At 56.0% G+C, this 22,769-nt stretch overlaps 2 protein-coding genes across 8 annotated transcripts; one reads left to right on the top strand and one right to left on the bottom strand.

Annotated features, from left to right (window-relative positions):
- The first annotated feature begins 86 nt into the window (after positions 1 to 86).
- FAM131A (family with sequence similarity 131 member A) lies at positions 87 to 8,938 on the top strand. Of its 4 annotated transcripts, XM_040252260.1 has the most exons (7): positions 87 to 319; positions 1,525 to 1,585; positions 2,576 to 2,718; positions 4,913 to 5,006; positions 5,228 to 5,410; positions 5,591 to 5,707; positions 7,210 to 8,938. In XM_040252260.1, exons 4-7 carry the CDS (start codon positions 4,937 to 4,939, stop codon positions 7,683 to 7,685), a joined length of 846 nt encoding a protein of 281 aa, XP_040108194.1. In that variant the 5' UTR covers positions 87 to 319; positions 1,525 to 1,585; positions 2,576 to 2,718; positions 4,913 to 4,936; the 3' UTR covers positions 7,686 to 8,938. The 4 variants fall into 4 exon arrangements, with proteins under 4 accessions (XP_040108194.1, XP_040108184.1, XP_040108204.1 ...); XM_040252250.1 differs by lacking the exon at positions 1,525 to 1,585 and having other exon boundaries at positions 151 to 319; XM_040252270.1 differs by lacking the exon at positions 87 to 319 and having other exon boundaries at positions 487 to 1,585.
- On the bottom strand, positions 8,859 to 22,750 carry CLCN2 (chloride voltage-gated channel 2). Of its 4 annotated transcripts, XM_040252223.1 has the most exons (24): positions 22,652 to 22,750; positions 20,253 to 20,409; positions 19,972 to 20,103; positions 19,500 to 19,628; positions 19,275 to 19,408; positions 19,091 to 19,168; positions 18,922 to 19,000; positions 18,699 to 18,824; positions 18,513 to 18,597; positions 18,323 to 18,424; positions 17,447 to 17,531; positions 17,151 to 17,306; positions 16,695 to 16,764; positions 16,359 to 16,469; positions 15,915 to 16,128; positions 15,469 to 15,602; positions 15,055 to 15,227; positions 14,811 to 14,925; positions 14,562 to 14,635; positions 14,282 to 14,341; positions 14,098 to 14,136; positions 13,821 to 13,925; positions 9,592 to 9,678; positions 8,859 to 9,456 (listed from the first exon to the last, which is right to left on the bottom strand). In XM_040252223.1, exons 1-24 carry the CDS (start codon positions 22,733 to 22,735, stop codon positions 9,262 to 9,264), a joined length of 2,724 nt encoding a protein of 907 aa, XP_040108157.1. In that variant the 5' UTR covers positions 22,736 to 22,750; the 3' UTR covers positions 8,859 to 9,261. The 4 variants fall into 4 exon arrangements, 3 of the variants coding, with proteins under 3 accessions (XP_040108157.1, XP_040108165.1, XP_040108158.1); XR_005723186.1 differs by lacking the exons at positions 8,859 to 9,456; positions 9,592 to 9,678 and having other exon boundaries at positions 13,872 to 13,925; positions 14,562 to 14,678; XM_040252231.1 differs by lacking the exons at positions 8,859 to 9,456; positions 9,592 to 9,678; positions 13,821 to 13,925; positions 14,098 to 14,136 and having other exon boundaries at positions 14,224 to 14,341; positions 14,562 to 14,678.
- Between the last annotated feature and the right edge of the window lie 19 nt (positions 22,751 to 22,769).

The raw sequence follows: 22,769 nt of genomic DNA on the forward strand, positions 1-22,769 counted from the left end.
GGGAGCGCAGGACGAATCTTTCCCGACTCGGCCCCAGGCCGCCTCTACGTAGCTGTGACGTCGGCTTCGCCCCGCCCGCCTTGGGTGGTGACGCGGTGGCCACGCCCCCGCGCTTACGTCACCAGCCCGGTTCCCTCTCCCGGGAGCGTTGGCGGACGCGCGGCTCCCACCCCCCTCCCTTCTCAACGGGCTCTCCCCTCCCCGGTGGCGGCCGCGGCCCGACCCTCTGCAGGGCGATGGCCCGGACCCCGAGCGCGGGCTAGCGTGGCTGGGTGCCCGGTCATGGGCTGTATCGGCTCCCGGAGCCCGGCGAGTCAGGGTAAGAGGCGGAGACCGGGCCCAGGTTGGGGAATCGGGCTGAGGCTACCCGGTGCGCGGGCCGCCGCCGGCGGGTGGGGACCTTGAGGAGGGGGCCGGTGTTGGGAGAGGGAGGAGCCTGCACTGGGGAGGCGGGCCCGGCGAGAGGAAGGAGCGGGCCGAGCCGGGAGGGGGGTTAACCGACTCAGGCTCGCTCCTAAGGCCTGCTACTGCTCCTGGGCTCTGCAGGGTGGACTCGTGGTCTTTCCGCTTGCATCCCCAGCGCTGAGGGTGGCAGGAGGCGCACAGCCTAGAGAAGGGCTGCTCAACCCTCTCCAGCCCGTGGCGACTGACCTTGCATGCCCACTCACAGTCACCTCCCCCTCTGCCTACACCTCTCCTCTCACTGTCCTGGGAGTGGCCCTATGTTGGGAACCTGTCTTCCCCTAGCTGTGTCCCAACCCGCTTCAGGAGGTAGCCTGCAGACGCTGGCCAAGCATCCTACCATGGAGTTTTTGACCAAACTTATTACCCCCTTCAGAGGCCGCAGGTTGATGAAGGGGACTGCAGCTCCATTTGGGGGCACCTGTGAGCACGTGATCACCTCTCATCTGTAAAAAACTGTTTTAGTCCCCTGACCCCACTCCCAACAAAAACAGAACTCACTCTGCCCTGTGGAGGGAAACAGGAGCCCAGAGGGAGGCTATGGAAAGGATGCCATAACTGCTGACCACTGCCTGGGCCTTGGTTCCTATAGGTCGTGGTGCACACTGGGGCCGGGCCTTAGTTTAGTGTCTGCCTACTTTACTCCCGTGTCATGGATTTCCCCAGGCCTAAAGCCAGGCAGTAACTTGTGACATGTGTAGGGCTGGGTTTGGAATGAGTCCTGGGCTTTTAGGGCAGGCGGTCAGGCACAGAGGCCTTAGTGTGGGTGTTACTTGAGGTTCTTTGGGACTGAGACTCTAGCTGAGACATGTGTTTGACTGGGGTTCCCATGAGGAATTCTAGGATTTGTAGTCTTAAATTAATCTCATGACTTTTGAAGCTGAGAAGCAGCAGGCTGCTCTGATCCCTCTGGCCCTGCTAAGGCTTGGCGTTCAGGTAGTCATTCCCTCCTGTAGTCAGGAGAGTTTGGCTGACCCCATGACTGGCCTAGAGAGCCCTGATTAGGTACCAGCTGGGGGCCAGGGCTGGCCTGTAACCTTGTGTCTTCCTTCCGGTTAGTAGCGTTTCTGGGGACCACCAGCTGGCTGAGGCTCAGGGACAGAGACGGCTGCTCCAGCTAAAGGTCAGTTGTGATGTACAATTGCCTGTTGGCACTGTCTAGGGGATGGGCCTCAGCTCCTGAGCTCCAGAGAGCTCAGCTGGGCCCAGGCACTCCCACCTCCTCAAAGCCATGAGGCAGAAGTGTTCTCCTTCTGTGACTAGGCACAGGTTCCAAGTGGGGAGGGGCCTGGCTCAGCATCCGGAGCCAGAATAGGAATAGAACTGGGAGCTGAGCCTGGAGCGGTTCTGGGCTTTTGGTTCTCCGCATCAACACAGCCAGCATGCCTATGATTTCTGTGCTGGGCAAAATGTTTCTGTGGCAGCGTGAAGGGCCCGGAGGACGATGGACTTGTCAGACAAGTCGAAGAGGTGAGGCCAGGGACATAGATGTGATTTGGGAGGTGATGGGAAGCTGAGGAGTAGGATGCTCAGGCGGCAAGAGGAAAATTACTCTGGGTAGCTATTGGGAACCAGGCTGAGATAGGAACGGACAGGCTGGGGCCAGACAGGGCATCAGGAAAAAGCCTTAGGGGACTGGGACAAAAGTCAGAAGAAAATCAATCACAGGTTTGTCAGAAAAGAAGAGTAAAGAGCTGCACATAAGCTGAGGCTGGCCAGAGGAAAGAACCATAGCAAGCTTGTAAAGGGTCCAAGTTGGTGGTAGGGAGAGGGGGTGATGTTGGTGGAAGAATGTGGTGTGTTTTCCAAGAGGAATGGGTAGGTTGAGAAACCTGAGAAGGTTCGGAATTTATCAAAGTTTAGGTTTCATACCTAGGGTTTTGATGGCAGAATATATCTTGAGGAAGATGGTGGGGAGTGTCTGCCACAAAATGGCCCCGGAGGCCTGAAGGTCAGGGCTGTGAGGATGGGGGCTTTCAGGCTTGTGGAGAGCACCAGGTGGATGCTTAGATTCTAGGGACTGGGAGATGGGGTACGGAGGGCAACACCGGATGAAAGTGAGGATCTTGGTAGAAGTAGGAGCCCAGCTGAAAGCCTTTCCCCCACCCCTCAGTGGCCTCGGACCCCGCGTGGGCTGTGGAGTGGATCGAACTTCCTCGAGGCCTCTCTCTGTCTTCCTTGGGATCTGCTCGGACTCTCCGAGGCTGGAGCCGGTCCTCCCGCCCTTCCTCAGTGGACAGCCAGGACTTGCCAGAGGTGCTGGGCCCCTGGTGTTGGTAGCGGGAAGGGGGGCCCCCTGCATCCACGTGAAAGGGATCTGTGTTCCCCACCCCCGCTTCGCCAGCCAGCCTTGCTTCTGGCTCCCTTTTCCTGCAAGCGGAGGCGCTATCCGGCCGCCGGGGCCACAAGGCCGCCCCCGCGCGCCGGTCTGCTCTGCTCGGCCCTGTGCCAGAGGGCGGGCTTGCTTGCGCCTTGGGCCCTGACGTCAGCGCATCCCAGGCCGTATCCCGGGAGACCCTGTTGCATGGTGATGGGTTGCCAGGGAGACATACACCTTTTTCTCTGGGCCTGGGCCGCAGCTGCGCGAGCGCAGGCAAGGATGGTGATGGCTGGGGGGAGTGATGGGAGGGCGGGAGAGCGAACCAGGGAACACCCACCAGGTGCTCCGCCCCCCAGGCTGGGCCTGAAGCTGCCGGCACCACCCTGGGGCCCCTGTCAGCCAGGTATTGAAGGGACGGGGTGGGCCTGAGGTCAAGGGGGCAGGTGGAGTCCCTCTTCTGAGGGGTGGGAACGTGTTGGAGGAGAGGTCAGCAGTGCCGGGGATGGGGCGTGTGCCTCTGACTTCATTCATTCATTGAGGGAGACGTTTCCCAGGGTGGCCAAGGAGCGCTGAGCTAGGTGTAGGGTGGAGGTAGGAACCCAGGTGAATCAGACTGAGGCTTTGCCACCCCAAGATCCCTCAGGAAAGATGCAAGGACATTGCTGAGCTGGGGGTGCAGGCATACAAGAGAAGACAGAGAAACTGTGGACTGAAAACATAATTAGAAGGTGGTGGCACTTGAGAATCAGGCCTTAAATGATAGGGATCGTTTTGTCAGGCAAGGATGGCATTCTTAGCCCAGGGGAAAGCTGCATTCCCTTGCCTGGAGGGAAAGCAGAAAGGTGGGCTTTCACTGGGCAGAGGAAATCGCTGGTGGATTCCAAGCAGGCCTGGAAGCAGCCTAGGGCCTCACAGAATGGATTCCCTCAGTGTCTGACCGTGCAGCTTCCACTTCATTGGGCATTGGAAGAACCCAGGAAAGATTTTAAATAGGGACATGTTGTGACCGGTTGCACTCCAGGAAAATTACTTTTTTATTTTTATACTTTGCCTAATTCATTCAGCCTATGTATTTTCAGAGCTGCTCTGTACCAGACCCTGTGTTAAACACAGGGTTGGGGCAGCAGTGACCAGGGGAGGCCAGACTCTTCATAGAGCTGAAAACCAACAAGAAGTAAGGAAACACAGGAAACAGACCATAGGGACACATACAGGGCCTATTGGTAGAGGATGGCAACTGGCTGTAGACTACAGAGGGAGCCTGGACTACTGCTAGGGTGGCCAGGAAGGCTCTCGGAGAGAGAGATATTTCAGCCAAAACCCTGAAGATGAGGAAGAACCAGTCATGGGAAGCGGGGTGGGGAACGCTTACATACACAACATTCTGGGCTGAGAAACCAGTGTGGGATTGGAACTTGGGGGACTGCCATTTGCGCTAATCTGAGCAGGGGCCACTGAGGGCATGCCCTTGAGAAAGGGCTGTGGCAGCAGAGTAGAAAGGATGACAGTAGTATAGAAAGCAGTTTGGAGATGGAGTCGTTAGGTGTTAATAACAGATCTGGGTAGGCAGGCTTAGGGGAGAGCTGATGGTAATGCTGATGGTAACTTTGGAGCCAGGTGGAATGGGAGAATGGTGGGGTGGAGCGAAGTCAGGAAGTCTGGTAGCAGGGCCACATATGAGGAGAAGGTGTTGGGCTTGGTTTTGATCATACTGAGTTTGTGGCCCTTGTAGGCTCGAGAAATGAGGGATCTGAAGACTGAGATGGGCAAGGGGGAGAGGACCTGGAGAAGTCCTACTTGCCATGCATTTGGCCTCCCCCTTTGCTGTTCTCAAAGGCCCCACTCCATTTACTTGTCAACCTGCCTCCCTCCCTGCAAACCAGGATGTGGTGGGTTAGCTGCAGTTCTACTCCCTTGGACCTGCTCACGTCTGTGTTGTTTCCTGGGTAGACACAGTTTGTGGATCCTGGCCTCTTACTTCCTGACATATCCTAGCGGCTACTGGGACATCAGAGATGCTCTGGCATCTCTTCCCAGCTCCCACATCTGCTTGATGCCTTGGGTGGAGTATGGGCCTGTGGGGGACACTGCTGTCAGAGGGGTACTCACCCTCTGATGCTGTCACCCAAGGTGAATGTTGGAGACACAATCGCAATGCTGCCCAAGTCCCGGAGAGCCCTAACTATCCAGGAGATTGCTGCGCTGGCCAGATCCTCGCTGCATGGTATGCAACCCCTTTGCCCTTTTGCACATGCCCTTGGGGACTGTATCCTGTGAGCTCTGGCTGGGCTCCCTCTTTCCTCTCTTTCTCAAATGAATCCCAGCTCCCTCCTCCTAGCCAAACACACTTATGGACTGTTAACTACCATCACCCCTCCCCTCTCTTCCCAGATGCTCCCTGGTCTGTGTCCTTACCAGCTTTCCTCGTTCTGCACCCTCTTCCAGGTATTTCCCAGGTGGTGAAGGACCACGTGACAAAGCCCACTGCCATGGCCCAGGGCCGAGTGGCTCACCTCATTGAGTGGAAGGGTTGGAGCAAGCCAAGTGACTCGCCTGCTGCCCTGGAATCAGCCTTTTCCTCCTATTCGGACCTCAGTGAGGGTGAACAGGAGGCTCGCTTTGCAGCAGGTGGGTACTGAAAGGGTTTATCATAGGGATGCTCATGTTCATCTCCTTGGGCCTGATGTGGGGGTTGGAGTCTTTCTGTACCGCTGTGTCTTCCCTCTCCTGTGTCTTCCCTCTCCTGTGTCTAAGCTGAGCCCTCATCTTAGCTCACCTCTGCTAAACAAACTCTGTCCTTCCTGTCAGGAGTGGCTGAGCAATTCGCCATTGCAGAAGCCAAGCTCCGGGCATGGTCTTCGGTGGACGGCGAGGACTCCACTGATGAATCCTATGATGAAGACTTTGCTGGGGGAACTGACTCAGGTGAGGGAGATATCTCATGCCAGTGTTGCCAGCAGAGGTGGAACCCGCCTGACAGGCCTTGTGGTTCAGAGCTCAGCCTTTGTTTTGGAAAGAGAGACCCAAAATGTTCTCAGCCTGCAGAAGGGGAGAGGAGAAGGACAAACTGTCCAGACAGTCCTTGACATTCCAAGGGCAGGACAGCTGGCTACCACTGGTGAGTGGGCAGTCAGCAGTTGGAAATGGGAGTGGTTCCTTTTCCATAGGTGCTGAGCCTTCTTTGCCTGTCTGTGTAGTTGGGCTTCACAGTCCTTCAAGTGAAAGTCTCTGAGTTGTGTCCAACTCTTTGCGACCCCATGGACTATGCAGTCCATGGAATTCTCCAGGCCAGAATAGTAGAATGGGTAGCCTTTCCCTTTTCCAGGGGATCTTCCAATTCCAGGGATTGAACCCAGGTCTCCCGCTTTGCAGGCAGATTCTTTACCAGCAGAGCCACCTTCACACAAACAGACAAGAAGCCCAGAGACCTCACCGATGCATTCTGTGCAGCTGACCTCTGAGGGTCTGCTCTGTCCTGCCTTGCCCTCTCAAGGCAGCCTTCTGGCTGGCTGTAGCAGCTCAGAGGAGCTGCAGTGCAGCAGCACAGCTCCCTGCAGGGCTGGGGCCCCAGGAAAACAGGAAGGCTTGCTGGGCCGGGACCGCCCACAGGGCCTCTGGCTCCAGCTCCGGATCCTTGCCCTGTCCCTCCAGCCGAGGCCTGCCTGTGGATCTTTCCCTGGGCCTGGGCTTGCAGAGGGGACCGTGCAGGGGCTGTGCAGCTGTGCAAAGGCCCTCCTTTCATCTTCCAGTCTCTAAAGCACGCGGCTGACTTTCTCTGTAGCTTCTAGGCTCAAACCTCACAGGCCACCATCCCCCTACCTCTATGCCTTTGAAGATTGCCTCTACCCGGTGGCCCATCCCCTCCGGCTAATTAACAAGTTCTCCAGGGTGGGCAGTAAGTTAGAGCAGATTGGGGATTGCTGCTGTGGTCTTAAGGGGACTGATAAGGATGCCTGAACCACAAGTGTTTTTGTTTGAGTTCCAGGCCTGTTTTGACCCCTGGTATAATGATAACGACCAACATTTATCCAAGGCCACTACTAGCCCCTGTGGAATCTGCGGAAGTTAGAAACAGGGACGTGTTTTTCTGGTGGGGATAGCCTCGTGCTAGGGCATGCTGCTTGGCGGGGACTGTGGGCTGGGTTCAGCCTTGGACAGGCGCCCCTTGTGCAGTGAGCCACCTGTGCCATGTACGGTATCCCTGTATTTATTGACTCTCACCAAGTTCCAGAGTCTGTTGTTCTCTCAAAATTCCCATGAAGTTATAACCTCCAGTTCACCGTTAAGGAAACTAAGGCACTGAGAGGTTAAGCAGCTTGCTCCAAGTTACTCAGCTCCTGTGAGGCTGGGAGCCGGGAGGATGTGGTTTCTAGGCAGGCCAATTGAAATGGGGCTAGCAGGGCTGTCTTCTTTCTCTCCCCCTGCAGACCTGGCTGGGCAGCTGCCCCTGGGGCCCCACCTCCAGGACCTCTTCACTGGCCACAGATTCTCCCGGCCTGTGCGCCAGGGCTCCGTGGAACCTGAGAGCGACTGCTCGCAGACCGTGTCCCCAGAGACCCTGTGCTCTAGTCTGTGCAGCCTGGAGGACGGGTTGCTGGGCTCCCCAGCCCGCCTGGCTTCCCAGCTGCTGGGCGATGAGCTGCTCCTCGCCAAACTGCCCCCCAGCCGGGAAAGTGCCTTCCGCAGCCTGGGCCCACTGGAGGCCCAGGACTCGCTCTACAACTCGCCCCTCACAGAGTCCTGCCTTTCTCCCGCTGAGGAGGAGCCAGCCCCCTGCAAGGACTGCCAGCCGCTCTGCCTGCCACCAGTGAGCAGCTGGGAACGGCAGCGGCAAGCCTCTGACGTAGCTTCTTCTGGGGTGGTGTCCTTAGACGAGGATGAGGTGGAGCCGGAGGAACAGTGACCCAAATCATGCCGGGTGGTGGCATGTGTCCCCTGGCTGCTTCTGGGGACAGAGCCTCCGTGCCCCAGCGTGGGCAAGGCTTCCAGCAGAGCTCCAAAGCCTGGAGGGCTCCTGGGAGCACTCACTCCTCCATTGTGTGTTTGCATGAAAGTGTTCAGAGGAGGGAGGGGCCAGGCTGGGGGCGCATGTCCTGCCCCCACTCCTGGGGTTTGCCGGGGGATGCCCGGGGCCCCTGGGGCATGGCTACAGCTGTGGCAGACAATGATGTTCGTGTTCTTAAATCAAAAACACCAGTACACACATTTCCTCCTCGGGTGATGTGAACCCCTAAGGCGGTGGCTGTGCCTGGGCTGTAGAGCAGGAGGGAGCCCCACCTCTCCCACCTCTACCCCTGCCTCTCCTCTGCTTCTCTTCACCTCCGAGTCCACGTGCAGTGCTTGACAGAACTGCCCTCGCCTGGGGGGCTGGCTCCAAGCCTCCTGGAGCCTCTGGATCGAGCTGTCCCCCCAAGGGCCCCTCGCCCAGCTGGGCTTGTGCTGTGCTTCACCTCTCCATCATCTCTAAATCTTTTTTTTCTTAAAGAGGGGTCTCGGTCTATTCTTTCAGTCGGATATTCTCTGGGAGGCCATGGAATGACGAAAGCCTGTACCCTTGGCCCTCTTCCTGGCCCCTGTGATGGGGTCTAGGCCTTTCCCCAGCTACTTGAAGGACGTGTGGGCAGGGTCCTGGTGGCTCAGAGCCCAAAGGCTGCCCCATTCACTCAGGAGTTCTCTTTAGGGTGGAGTTGGAAGAAGGGATGGCCCTGGTTGCCACAGAGCAGTGATCTGGATGTTCTTCCAGAGAGGGCCACAAGGGGGCCACATGAATGCCAGGCAGTTGTCGGAATTGTGCCAACAAAAGACAAGTCATGAGGGAGCGTCTCTCCCTGGGGAGGAAAGAGGGTTGTGTCTTTCTTGGCTGAACAAAAGGGCAAAGCTACCTTCCTGGGGCCTGAGCCTCAGCTGGGGTCTGGATGAGCAAGCAGCGGTGGCCTCTGCAGACCCGGCATTCCACGGACAGCGGGCTCTGGAGTTTACAGCTCTGGGGGCTGCGGGTGGCCGCTCAATTTGGAGCTTTGTAGACTTTGGGAGGTGAGAGGGCCCAAGGTAAGAACAGAGCTGAAGGGCACAGGCATTCTATATATAAGTGGCTCATTAGGTGTTTATTTTGTTCTATTTAAGAATTTGTTTTATTAAATTAATATAAAAATCTTTGTAAATCTCTATATACATCTGGTCATTGGAGGTTCCAGTATAAACCCATCTTAGTTCTACCCCTTCCCTCTCAAAGAGGGAGCAGGCGTCAAGCGAACCCACCCCCTTCTGGCCAGGCCAGTGCTGACCTTCCTGCCCTGGGAACACTTGCTGCAGGTGGGCACCGGCTCAGATTTCAGGTAGGATGAGTTGGGAGAAGCTAGCACCCCCGGTCTGGAGGCGAGGCTGGAGCTCCTGTGTTCCCATGGTGGAGAGAACAGGAAAGCCGCAGGATCTGGGCAGACAGCCAAGCCCCCTGCCCTCCCAGGTCACACCTGAGGGGATCACTGGCACTTGTCATCGCTGTCAGAAGGGCTGCCCTCCCGGGGGAGGCCATGGCGGGAGCGAGGCCCCCAGAGTGCATGCACCTCGGTGGTCTCGGTGTCACTGCTGCTGGTGGCACTGTCACGGAAGCTGGCGAGCGGCGGCCGGACTTTCACGCCCTGTGCTGTGACAGAGCCCTCGATAGCCTTCCGGAGCTGGAAGGGGAAGAGGGCCAGACATGTGGACTCGGGGCTCCCTGCTCAGATGCCTCCCCAGTGCTCCCCCAGGTGGGCTAGAGAGAAGCCTCCAAGCCTTTGTGGGAGTGGCTCTGCTGGCCACCATCAGCTCACCTCCTTCAGGGTGACAATTCCAATGAGTCTGCCAATACTGGTGACATACGCATGGTCTACTCCCAGCAGTGAAAAGATGGTGTGAGTCTGCAGGGTAGGGAGAAAACACATTGGACTTGATACGTGAGGGGACAGCTGTACATTACAGGCCAGAGGGACCCAGAACAAGGTGGCAGAGGGCAGTAGAAGGGGTGTCATGGATGGTGAGGGGAAGGGGACAGGACCACCAGAGGAAAAACAACAGCAATGAGAACGTTTCTGTAACCAAGCCTCAGAAACTTGACAGTGGGAATGTTTATGTTGCTTATGTTGATGAGGGAAGGGACAGGGGAAGGCTTCTTTATTCCATGTTAGAAAGGAGGACAGAGAACAACTGTTGAAATAGGACAGCAGATGACTGGCCGGGCACTGAGCTAGGTTTTTCCTATATGGACATTTAATTTCAGTAGTGCCTGAGAAGTAAGTATGGTACCCATTCTATAGGCGAGGAGCATGAGGCTCAGAGCTGAAGTGACTTGCTCAAGGTCATCAGTAAGAAGTAGCCTTGCAGCTCCAGGCAACTTCTCGTCATACTATGCAGGAGGAAGCACAGCCCCCTGTCATCCTATGCAGCTGTCCAATTAGTCGTGGACCCAAGTTCCACACACACCCGACTCCCGCTAGGGGTACTGGCCCTGAATCCTCCACCTGTAACTCACCTCTGTGGCTGACATGCTTCCAGTGGGCCCTTGGGGGACCGGCCAGCTTTGATACCCCTCTAATTTTGGCCTGCAGCACTCTACATTTCTCATACACTTTGCCTTTTCTGCTAGCCCAGCTAGCATCCCGGCTCCCTCTGAGATGTAGTTTGTAGTCCAGGGGCACGACAGTCACACCCATCCTCCCCCTGTTTTCCTTGCTTTGGGCCCTCCCCCCAGGCCTTCTAATGTAATCAACAAGGGTTCAGAAATTGTCAGGCAGTTCCCCTCATGCTCTAAGTGGATTTTCTCAGGCCAGATGTCTTGAAAAACACTACTGACTCAGCAGTTCCTGGAATTTTTGGCCTATCATTTATCGCACTGTTCTGAGTTTACTTGTAAGCCTTTTGGCTTAATATTTGAATCAAAATGGGCCCTAATAACCCAGATTCTAGAGTACCAGTTACTCAGAACTCACTGTAATCATCTTAACAATTTTAAAATGTTTTATTATACAGTTGCTAAATTCTTCAGAAAAGGACTTCCAGGACTTTCCTAACTTTCTCTACCTGAGGCATGACAGTAATCATAAAGGAAGCCAGAAGTTCAGTTTTAGAATACGCTTTCCTGCGCTCCTTCCATGCCCTTGTCATAACTGTCCTGTGGTTAGTTAGCAAGTTCCTCCTCCTATCTAGCTTGAATCCTGTGTGCTACAAGTTATCTTTAATTTCATCATCTGCCTTTGGAGGGAAACATTGTTATAAGATTTCCTGTTTCAGTAATCCTTTAGTCTTGCCTTCTTATGGCTTAATAATCCCTTTCATCTCCTAAGGATCCTATTAAATAGTTCCCCTTGATTTTCAGTTCTCCACAATTCTAATCAGAGTGAGCTTCGGGCAGACAATATGCTTTTTAGATTTGCAAAACACTTGTCCCACTAAGCCTTACTGATTGACTTTTTGAACATCCTGGTGGTTCTCCCAAACTCCCTTAGCATCCTCACCAGGATAGGGCTGCCACATTGTAATGGGTTCTGCTTTCTGCTTCCTTTCTCCTCAAGTTGGCTCTGCCATCCTAAGAGCTTTCCCAAACTTGAGTTAGACCCCAGACTCCCCAGAATGGCTCAGAAGACCCTTCCCAAACCCGCCTCAGCCTGTCTTTCCAGCCTCAGATGCCATCAGGCACCCCAGCTTCAAGCCTCACACAATCACTCATCCTTTTCTGAGAACATCCATTTCTGTCACACTCAACCCTTCCCTCATGACACCATCTTTTAAAGTCTCCCGTTGGTTGTTTCTCAGTGTAAGCAGCAGTAGTAATTCTGAAAGGATATTGAATACTTACTATGTGCTGGGCACTGATATAAGTGCTTTACATGTTATTAACTTTAATCCTCAGAAAACCCTATCATGTAGGTACAAAGATCCCATTTTATAGATAAGGAAAGTGAAGCACAGAGAGGCGAAGAAATGTGACAAGGTTAAAAAGCTGGCTACCACATGGTAGGATTCAGGTTCAGCCCGCTGGCCTCCTGCTGGCACTCTAGCTCCTCCCCTCTTCCCACTGGTGCTTTGCAGGTGGCCCTGAGTGAATACATTTGTACAGGTTCCTAACTAGTCTCCCATGTATTCCTCTCCCTTCTGAATATTCTCTTCCTGCACTTCACTGGACTACTTACTGACTCCTCAGGCCTACAAGGACAGCTTGAATTCTCATTTTTATGTTCTTATCACTTTCAGTTCTTTGCACTTTTGTTGGTTGGTTCCTCAAAGGCTTCTTTTCTTCCTCTGATTTTTAAGTTTGTAACAAACATCTACTTGTCCTTTTCATTTTAATTTAATTAGACACCAGGGAGCTCACTAGAAGGCTTGTACTTCTTAGGCTTAGGAACAGTGAATTGACAGGGAGAGGGACAGTGTGGCCTTCTGAAAGAATCCTGGAAGTAGGTCTGGGAAATCTGCCCTTGGGCCTGGCTGCTTTACTGACTTGGGCAAGTGACCTCCTCACTGCCTCAGTTTCCCCATGTATAAATATGGTTAAATCCACAGGCTTTTGGATTCCAGGCCTAGTTCTGCTACTTACTAGGTGTGTGCCGCTGCTGCTGCTGCTAAGTCACATCAGTCGTGTCCGACTCTGTGCAACCCCACAGACGGCAGCCCACCAGGCTCCTCTGTCCCTGGGATTCTCCAGGCAAGAACACTGGAGTGGGTTGCCATTTCCTTCTCCACTAGGTGTGTGACCTTGAACAAACTGCTTAACCTGTCTGAATTTCAATGTCCTCATAAAAACTAGAATATCACAATGTCCATCTTACAGGGTGGTTGTGAAGATTAAAATTAAACATGAACTTAGCCCACTGCCTGGCACATAGCTGGCACTAAATATGTCAGCATTTTCATTATCATCATGCGATGTTTGAGGATTAAGTAAGATGATGGAAAAGCTTTAGAGGTCTTAGGAAGAAAGGCTTTAAATAAAAGCCAGATGTATTATTCACAGGCCTATCTTCTTTTTTTCTTGCAATTGCATGGCAATTTTGATCTGGGGTCTTTACCCAAAGGCTTATAAGTTCCTTTATTACCTTTTGCTTTTTTTTGTTTTTGTCCCCTGTTCTTCCTGCCCTCCTTGTCTGTCTGGCTGGCTAGGCTGGCTTTTGGGCAAAGATGGTGTCTAAGCTAGCTGCCCAAGCTGCAGACATTGGGAATGTTCCTTCTCATCCTCCGTGCCTCAGAGGCTTGCCCATTAAATCTGTCAACAATTTAGCTAAACTCTCCTGGTGTCTGCCTGAGCAGCCTGCTGGTGTACCTGTGCTCTCTGCCTTCCCCGAGAGGCTGGAAGATGCCCAGTGATGCCGGCCACTTCACCCTGGGGAGCCTGAGGCAGTCCTGCAAAGAGAACGCCTGCCCTCCATGAGCATCAGCTTCACCCGTCACCAACCTGTCTGCACTCTGGTTTTCTGCAGGCTGTTTTGCCCTTCTGCTTAGCTATCTTCCTGTGTCCCTGCCAGTTTTCCTTTGGCCTACATTAAGTCAGACTTTCTGGGGTCTGACATTCCAAGCCCCCTGCTAGGCACTTCTCATCTTTGTTTATCTCTTCTCTGCAGTGTCCCCAGTCCTACTTGGATGTTTGTTCACTTATTAGATTCTCTTCTCCTGCCTGTTTCTCACCCATTTTTTCCCTTTGTGAGTGTATCAGCCTCCTCAGGCGCTGGCAGCCTCCTGCCTCACTCTGACCCTAGAGGGTCAGAGGCCTTCTGGCTTCCACTCAGCTCCAGCCCTGTCTTTGTTGCTGTTTTGGTGCAGAGTTCCTGCAAGCAAGGCTGAGCACAGAAAAAATGATGCCTGGCTCTACCGTAGACAAGAAGGGGCTAAGGGGCCCAGGCTCTTGGCCTCCCATCATTTGAAGCGATGTGTTTGAAAAACATGTCAGCACAGAGCCCACTCTCTGCTGTCTCTTTTTCTCCTCGCTGGCTTGAGTACAAGTTTGTAGGAGGACTTAGATCCCCACCCTGTGCTCCCGAGGACCCAGGTAGCCCCGGGCCTCTGGCCCTACCTTGTGCAAAGAGGTCCGCTCCACCAGCTGGAAGGGTGCAGGGTCAATTTTGCAGTCACTGAAATTGACAGGTTCATCTAGTTGCTGCTCTTCCCACTCCAGAATCTAAGGGGACAAGACTAGATGGGTTAGGGAGGTGCCAACAGCTGCTCTCAGCTACGTGAAAGTCAGCCTGCCTCTTTTCCTACCCCACAGTCCCTCCCACGGGGACAGCAGCCAAGATGATGACTGAACACACCCAGGAAGAAACAGAGTCTAGAGTCCAGTCACACCTTACCTCCTCAGGGGTCATCTCGCCTTCCAGGTCTGAGTCGCTCTAGGAGAGAGGAAAGAAGGTTGACAGCTTGGGGGCTGGGGGAAGGGAGTGTCTCTCCCCAGCACAGGGAAGCTTGCCCCACCTACAGCCTGGCCCTCCCTGTCTCCTGCTCCGGAGGAGCCACAGGAGGAAAGGGAACACTTACCGCCAAGGAAATTCGGACCCGCTTCAGCTTGCGCTTGTCACATTTCCCCGACTTCTCCAACTTTGTTAGAGCCAAACCAGAAAGAAGAGGAGTTGATGTCATAGGGAGGAGGGAAGTGAGGGAAGGTGGTGGGGCTGGGAGGAACCGCAGGGACTGCTGACATCCAGGAGGACAGGGGCAGGGAGGGTGGAGGCAGGCACTGCAGGCCAACGGAGAGGTGGTCTCAGTGTCAGAGAGAGATGGAGAGAAAGCGCCCGACGGAGAGGCTCCAACCACTCACCTCTGAGGCGGGCTCGGCGGGGGGACTGCCACAGAAGAGGCTTCTGAGGGCGATGCCAGCCTGCTCCATGTTCCCTGTGTTCCCAAACACAAGGCCCTGAGGGCAGTGCCATCTTTGCTGGAGAGGACCAGGAGACGTGAGGAGGGCAGGGGAGAGGCATCCTGCTGCTGTCCCTGGTGCGTCTGGGCAGGGACCTTGTGGGTCTCCGGGGCCGGTCTCTGGCTCCATCCTGCTAGCCGGTGGGCTCACCTGTGGGACTCTCCTTGACATTCACGGTGCTGCTGGGGCTCCTCTTGAGAGCGGGCTTCAGAGGCTTGTGAGTCTCACTCCGGGCTGCAGGGAAGCCCTGGTCCTCTGTGTTCACCTGCATAGGCAGGAAGGGGTTGGGGAGCCTGTGGTCCCTGACCACCTCTGTGTCGCCATCCTCTCATACAGTCTACACGATGGCATTTACGAAGTCTGGGTGGCCCTGCCATGACACCTTCCCCCTCACCTGGAAGCGGACGGAGGTCTCAGGGCTGGGGGGACTCTCCTGATCGGAGGGTGAAGAGGTCTGGGCAGCTCGATGCTCTTGCATGTACCGCCGCCGGCGGGCTGGGCTCAGCTGTGCCCCCAGCAACGCCACCACTTGTGAACGCTCGATGGACCCCAGGAGGATCATGGACTCTGGAGAGAACAGGTGGCAGGACTCAGGAGCCGGGGAGAGGCCCTCCTACCCACTGGCCTTCTGTTGCACCCAGTAGGGGGCCTTGGATACAGGCCACACACCCAAGGGAAATCCTGGCCAGGTTTGCTGGCTTACTGCCTTTGGAACCAAGGAGGCTGGTCCTGAGCTCCCGCCCCTCCCCCTTCCTGAGCAGCAACGCTGGGAGATGACCCTCATTCCTGGTCCCCCCTCCTGGCTCACCAGGGGACTCTACTAGGGCCAGCATGCGGCCCTTGGTCCTGTGCAGTGCCAGCCGCAGGTCCCGGAAGGTGCAGCTGAGTGCCACGTGGGGAACGTCCCGCACCATGATGTCCTCCACTCGCACCCGGTACTGCCTGAGGGCCGAGAGAGGCACTCTCTTTGCGGTCAGTATAGGGAGGGCAGCCAGGAGCACTACCATCCCAGGGCTACAGGGAAGGCCCCAGAGCTTATGGGGACAAGGGTGAAGGACCCAGGAGCACCCTCTGCCCTCGTTCGATCAGGTGGGTCAGCCATAGCTGCCCACGGAGTGGACAAGGGCGGTTTTGGCCAGGAGGCAGCAGGGTGGCTGGTCTCCCAGCCTCACTTGCTGTAGGTGTGTGTGACGGGAGTCCTAGGATGCCTTCTGCCCCTCACCCGCACCCCCCTCGCCACCCAGCCCTCCGTACTGGTGGCGGCCCCAGCCCAGCTCAGGCAGGTAAGGCAGCTTCTTGATTCGGATGATGCTGTCGTAGAGGGAGGGCTGTAGGCTCTGGGCAACGGCGTTGGCCAGAATGACGGCGATCATGACAGGCAGGATGTGGGCGATCTGGCCTGTGAGCTCGAACACGATCACGGCCGTGGACACAGTGTGCGTCACTGCTCCTGCCAGCGCAGCCGCCCCTGAGGACAGCCGCCTTCAGTCTCCTCAGGGTGCCCAGGCCCCAGACGACCCCCCCCCCCCACCCCTCAACTCTGGGTAGGACCCTCAGGGCTGCCCTGTGCAATCCTGGGGAATGGGCCTGTGCGTCTGAGGGAAGCCTGGTCTCTGCCAGCAGGGGGCGCCAGAGCCTCAGGCCCTATGGCCCAGCCATAGCGGTTTTCCAAGTGGGATAGACACCTGGAGTACTCACCCACCACAGCATAGCCTCCAGGAACAATCCTGTAAGTGCTGCTGTCTGTGTGAATGCCGTCAGGGAACCAAGCAGCCATGCTTTCGCCCACCAGACGCCCAAATGCTGCTCCTTCAGGGAGGGGGGTGGGAAGAGAAACAGGTAGTGGAGGGGGAGGGCAGGGACACTAGGAAGAGAGAGGGTCAGAGGGTGGGGGATGGGGCCGGTGGGTCATTCTGTGCAGAGGACTACCCTGCTGGGGTGGGGGTTGGGGCTGGGGCTGGACCAAAACCCGCTCCCAGGCAAAGAGGGGACGGCCAAGGGGTGGCAGGCTGGAACAGGCAGCTGAGGACTCACCAATGACAAACACCGGCATGAAGGCCCCACAGGGCACTGGGATGGTGGTAGCCAGTGCAGACATCCAGAACTGCAGGCAGGAGGTCGTTCAAACAGGTAGAGGCACCACCTGGCCCCAGACAGACCCCAGCTCCACCCCAGAAGCCTTGCTTGCTTATCAGTCAGACACAAATGTCCCAGTTATCTCAGAATCCCCCAGAGGTGAGGAAAAGGAGGACTTTGGAACCAGTTAGCTTGGGTTCAGCTCCTCACTTTACTATCTAGCTGTGTGACTTTGGGCCAGTTACTTTTAACCTCTTTGTGCCTCGACTTTCCACCTCTAACACAAGGGTACTACTAGTACCTTTCTCATAGCATTGCTGTGAGGCTTAAAGGGGTTAATATACGGAAAGTGCTTAGGGCAGTGCCGGATACCTAGTAAGCCTGTGTTGGCTATACAAATGTAAGGAGCCCCACCTTCATGAGAATGAAGATGACCAGGGTGAGGAAGACGTTGGCTCGTGGTGGGTTCCAGGCCTGTGAGGTTCCAGGTGGCTCTAGTTCCTCCATCAGACCCTGGCGGACCCATGTCCGGTTGTCAAACAGGGTGACCAGTGTCTCTTTCTGTGAGAGCTGTAGGTGAATAGGGTGCCTCAGTCTGGGGGAACAGATAGGATGGAAATGGAAGGGGCTCATAGACAAGCAAGGGCTATTGGCTTTCAAAGGGATACATCCCAAGAAAAGATCCATGTTCCTTTTCAGCCTGGGGTTACCTGTCCAGCCATGAACTGTCCAAAGCCAGGGGGGAAGGTCAGAGTAGAGATGAGTAGAGTCACCAGAGCCGGGAAAAGCAGGCGTCTAAGAGATGTAGGTTTCACAGGATCAAATACCAACCTCAGGCTGGTGATAGGCTTGGGTGCCCTCACATACCTTATAGCTAAGGTCACAGCAGAGCCTTGGTTCTTACATACAAGCACACAGTTCTGAGAAAAGGTCCCCTTTGCCACTCACAATACAATGGCCCTGAGGTGATGGCCATCCAGGCTATCTAATGTCTTTCTTTCGGCTCCTCACTCCCTAAGTAGATAGCAGCAGAGAAGAATCCATCCCCCCAGCCCTCTGTGGGCACCTCTAAAGCTGTGACTCCGCGCCTTACCCTCAAGCTTCTGCCTCTGTCTCTTTGTGGTGACTTAAGAGTGAAGGTGTTGTTGGGGAAAGCTAGGGTTACTCATGAAGCTGACCAAAGGTGCCAAGGGAGCAGGTTGCCCTTTCCCTGAAGCATGTCAGTCCCAAGAGAAATCACGTCTCAAGCCTCCCAGCTCCCAATCCTTGGGGTCTCAACTGCGAGAGCAGGAGGAAGAACTAAGACTCAAACATTCTTCAGGGGGCACTGCTATCTGGGCCTACAGGAAGCCTTAGTCTTTGATCCAAAATGCCCTCTGCCACTGACTAAAAATTCAAAAGTGGCAATTTTCAGGTAATTTAAATAAAAGTCAAAATGTTCAGTCTGGAAAGTACCATTGGACAGTTTCCTCCAGGGACTGCCCATTTTTGACTGGGCCATTATTTGCATCTCACTTGTTACCACGCCTCCCCTCCCCACCGCCAAGGGAATGACCCTCATACAACCCAAGGAAGAATCAACTCACTTCTTCATGAGGAAACGGTTGATGGTCTTCTGCTTCCGCATCACCTGGACAATCTTCCGGTTCAGGTAGACAAAGAGTGCTCCCCCGAAGCCACTGGCGATACTGGAGAGGGAAGAAGCACCCTCGTAAAAGGAGGTCTTCCTTCTCTCACCTCCTCCTCTCCCACACCTCAGCTCCCTCAGCTCCTCACCCAATAACAGCAAAGGCTGGCAGCTCCTGGAGGTCGAAGGGGAAGTCAAGCCGGAACCGGGTTTTGAACAGAGCCGTGATGGTCTCTGAAGGGAAGCAGAGCAGCAGAGGGAGGTGGGTGTAGCCTTGGAGGGCCCACCTCATCTGAACCATTTCAGGGCTCGACTCCTGAACCACGCTGCCCCACCTTCATCGCGGTTCCAGACAGCCAAGACCCGGAAGATGAAGGCGCTGAAGGTGGCAGCAAAGAAGCCCCGCCAGTAGTTGCGCACCGCAAAGAAGGTGGAGGTGACCTCGATGCTGAACAGCACACCTGCGGGGGTGGGGACAGGGAGAGCGCCCTTGAGGCCCGGGCCTGGCCCATGGCCTCTGACCCAAGGGCCAGGCTGGGGCTGACCGTCTCTGCCCACCTCCAATGGGAGCCGCAAAGCAGCAGCCCACCCCTACGGCACAGGCGGCGGCCAGCATCTCTGTGTTTCGGGATTCATTCTGGCGAAGAGTGGTGGGAAGGGAAGTCGGCATTAGCGTGGGCTCAGCAGTCCACCCCACCCCTATACCTTCCTCCAATGTCCCCCTTACCTCGTAGATGCCCCCAAACAGCGAGAGGAACTTGCTGAGAAGGGCGGCACACATGCTTGCGATATGCACAAAAGGGCCCTGGGAGGTAGAGGCAGGTGGTGAGTGGGGCTGGGGCACACCTTGATGTTGGCCCGGCTTCGTCCTCCCCTGGGAGGGACTCCTTCATTCCCCAATCTGCACTGACCTCTTTGCCAAGGGGCATCCCACTGCCGAGGGCACAAGTCAGCCCGATGACCTTAGCTACGAAGGTCTTGAGAGTGAGGTATTCCTTCAGCACCACTCCCCGCAAGATGGTCTTCATCTCAGGGATGCCGGACCCTGGGGCAGGGGGTGAACAATCCTAGGAGAGTCACAGGATGTGCCTGTTTCAGGAGGCCCATCTCCACCCTCTCTTTCTCTCCTATTGTACCAACAGCCTGAGGAGCCAAGATCTGTGTGAATCCAGCAGAGAAAGTGATGAGGACGACGGGGTAGGTGACCCAGGCCAGATACTGGAGTAACAGGTTAGTGTTCAAGCCCCGGGACATCCACTGCTGAGCTGTGGAGAGAGGACATATCATTGGCACTCTGGTGCATACACCCAGTCCCTGCCTGGCCGCTGGACACAGTTCTGTGACCCGCTGTCCCACGGAGTACTGCATAGAGCCAGGGGAACAAAGGGTAGGGAGGGGGTTAGAGGGCATTCACTGAGACAAAGATCACTGGAGGTGATAGGGTCAGCTGGACAGGGCGGCAAGAAGTTGTGGCCTATGGGAGTGGCAGTGATTACGCCTGAAGACAGGGCGGTCAGGCAGGCCAGGGGAAGTGGTCAGTGGACAAATGCGGCATGGAGGAAGCAGGCTTGTTCTCTCCCGCCCTTCCCCACCAGCCCTTGTCCTCACCCTGCAGACAAGCAGCGATGGCGTAGTCCATGGCCCAGCTGACTAGGGCCATGAGGAGCCCCAGAAGGACTAGGAAGATCCAGTCTTCACCAACCCTGGACACTAGGAACTTATGGCAGTGTACGGTACAGACTGGGAGCAGGCGAGGGAAGAAAGGGACGCTGGCACCAAAGCATACCTACCCCTGTCCACCCCCGCCCCTCCCCTCCCGGGCATCTCGAGCAGCCTCTGTCCCCCTCAGCAGAGCTCAGCCAAGTCCCCTGCCCCAACCCAGGTCTCACTGCGGCATCGGGCGCAACGGCTCTGTCCATACTCCAGGAGCTCTGGGGGAGCCCGAGGGGAAGGTGGACCCCGCCAGGGTTCGGGCCCTCCCAGGCGGATCCGAGCAGCTTCCTCTTTGGCAAAGGCTCCAAGGTCCTGAGTATAACGCCCATACATCTGAGTAATAGAGGAGATGGGGGTTAGACAAGGGCAGAGTGGGGAGGCAGGGAGAGCTCCTGGGGCCTCAACTCCCCTTCTCCCAGCCCCCACATTATGTACCCCTTTTTAAACCCATTTTCCCACTTTGGCTTGGGGTGTGGGAACAATGCACACTGCGGATTGTGGGGGCTGTTCTGGCTGGAGTGATCGGGACAGCCAAGGTACAGGGACACAGCTCTGGGGGTGGCAGAATAATCAGTCCTCTTCTCACAAGCCTGGGGAGGCGGGGAGCAAAAGAGGAGGAGTGGGAGGGAAAGCCCCAGAGAAGGAAAAGATGGAAAAACCTAAAGCAGTGTGCAAGTGGGAGGAGGGAAGGTCAGAGAATAGGGGATGGTCAAGGGCACATGGGTAACAATAAGGGCCTCATGGAACTGGGGGCAGCTGAGCTGGGCCTAGGAACAGGCGGGGCCCCAATCCTTATCACGTTCCTGCTGGGCCTCTGGCCTGTGACCGACTCAGCTGCACCCCTCCCACCCACCCTAATCCCCTTGTCCCCATTCTTCACTCCCACCCCAGCCTGTCAGCCCAGCTGGGAGTAGAAAGTCTCTCTGGGTGGGTAGAGAGTACTTGGAGACCTCAGCCCCACTCTGGAGCTGCCCTGAGACCCGTGGTGGGTTAGGGGACAGCAGAAGCTGATGGCTTGGCTGTGATTGTGGATGCTGGGGTGATGGGATGGGACAGTGGCCGAGCAGTGGCTAGACCTGCCAAGCTGGGCGTGTGTTTGGGGGGTGGGGAGGAGTAGATTCCGGCTGCCACCCGCAGAGCTTCGGGACACAAAGGGCTCCTGTTGGGACTTGGGGGGGAGTGGAGGGAGGGAAAGATAGAGATACACACAGAGAGAGAGAGAGTGATAGAGAGCAGGAAAGGGAGGAGAGGGAACCAGAGTGGAGAAAGGTCGGGGCGAGGGGCGGGGGGAGTCTGGGAAGGGGCACAGAAGAGAAAGGAGACTAGAGGGGAAGAAGGGAGGAGGAGAAGAGAGAGAGTAGAGTATAAGAGGCGACAGCATAGGAGGGGGAGGTGAGGGTGTGAGAAAGACAAAGGGATCGGAAGGACCAGGGGGAGAGGCTGGAGCAGGGAGGGCCCAGGAGAGAGCCTGACCCTGAGAACTCTGTTCCAGAGATGACATAGAGACCAGGAGAAGGAGACGTGGCTGGTGCCCAGCTACCCTGACCAATGCCCCATTCTTGGCCCATGCAGACTGGCAGACACGTCCCAGGCTGTGCAAAGGCTTACCCCTCTCCCCTGGCTCCACCTCCACCCTGCCACCTCTCCCTGTCATCCTGTTTCATCCGGTCACTCTTTCTTATAACTGGGCACCTCCCTGCCTCAGATACAGCCCAGGCCCCCTCCTCCTGGAGAAGTACCTTCCCTGCCTCCTTCTGGGCAAATTCCAGCCCACACTGATAAAAACGAGCTACAGGGCCCACTCCCTTCCCTAGAGTTTGGGTCCCCCACCCCAGTGACACAAGCAGAGGCAAAAGGTTTCTCAAACAGTGAAGTTACAGTGGCGGCTGTGAGTCACCTCAGATCCCCAGGACCCCTGCTTCTAATGACGTTGAGGGCCGGCACTGGGGTGGGTAGGGGCTGGACACCCAGAATCAGCCTGGACAAAGGTCCCAATTCCCACACCCATTCCTGCTTGACCCATCCTCCTGTAAAGCTCCTGTTCCCCAGGGTAGCAGGTAACCTTTTTTTCCCCCAAAGAATCAACTGAAGGATTCCTACCCATGCTGGGTTGCCAGCCACTCCAGCGGTAAGGGCCAGGGCTGGGTTTGGGTCTGATCATCTTTCTAGCACGTGCCATGCACAAAGTAGAGACAGAAGGAATGTCTTTGGATGGTGGAAATACCGTGGAGAGAGAGAATGTCCAAGGATGTGGGTAGTGCTGGGAAGGGGTGGTGGGGTGCTGAGCCCTGGCCCCAGGTGGTGGTGGGGAGGAGCAAGGAAAACGTTGATGGGGGTAAGTAGAGAGAAGGACAACTAGGACAAGCAGCTGAAGCCCTTGTCCTGTGCAGGCCCCCAGCCTCAGCTAGAGATCTGAGCGCAGCTTTCCACCTTTTAGCCCTTCAGGCTCTCAGTTTCCCCAGGTCAGAGGGCGGGACGGGGTTAGGTTAGGCCCCCCGGACCTCGTCGCTTCCACAGGTAACTGGGAGCAGCGGTCCGGCAGCACATTCCTCAGGGCTCTGCTGGCTTCACTTACCAGGGTCTGCTCGTACTGCAGCGCCCGCGGCTCCATCCCTTCCTCCGCCGCCGCCGCCCCCGCCGCCGCCGCCGCCGCCGCCATCTCCGCTCACAGCCCTCTGGCCTCCCGCCGCGGC

Source organism: Oryx dammah, unplaced genomic scaffold (assembly GCF_014754425.2).
Source record: "Oryx dammah isolate SB20612 unplaced genomic scaffold, SCBI_Odam_1.1 HiC_scaffold_2, whole genome shotgun sequence".
NCBI lineage: Eukaryota > Metazoa > Chordata > Mammalia > Artiodactyla > Bovidae > Oryx > Oryx dammah.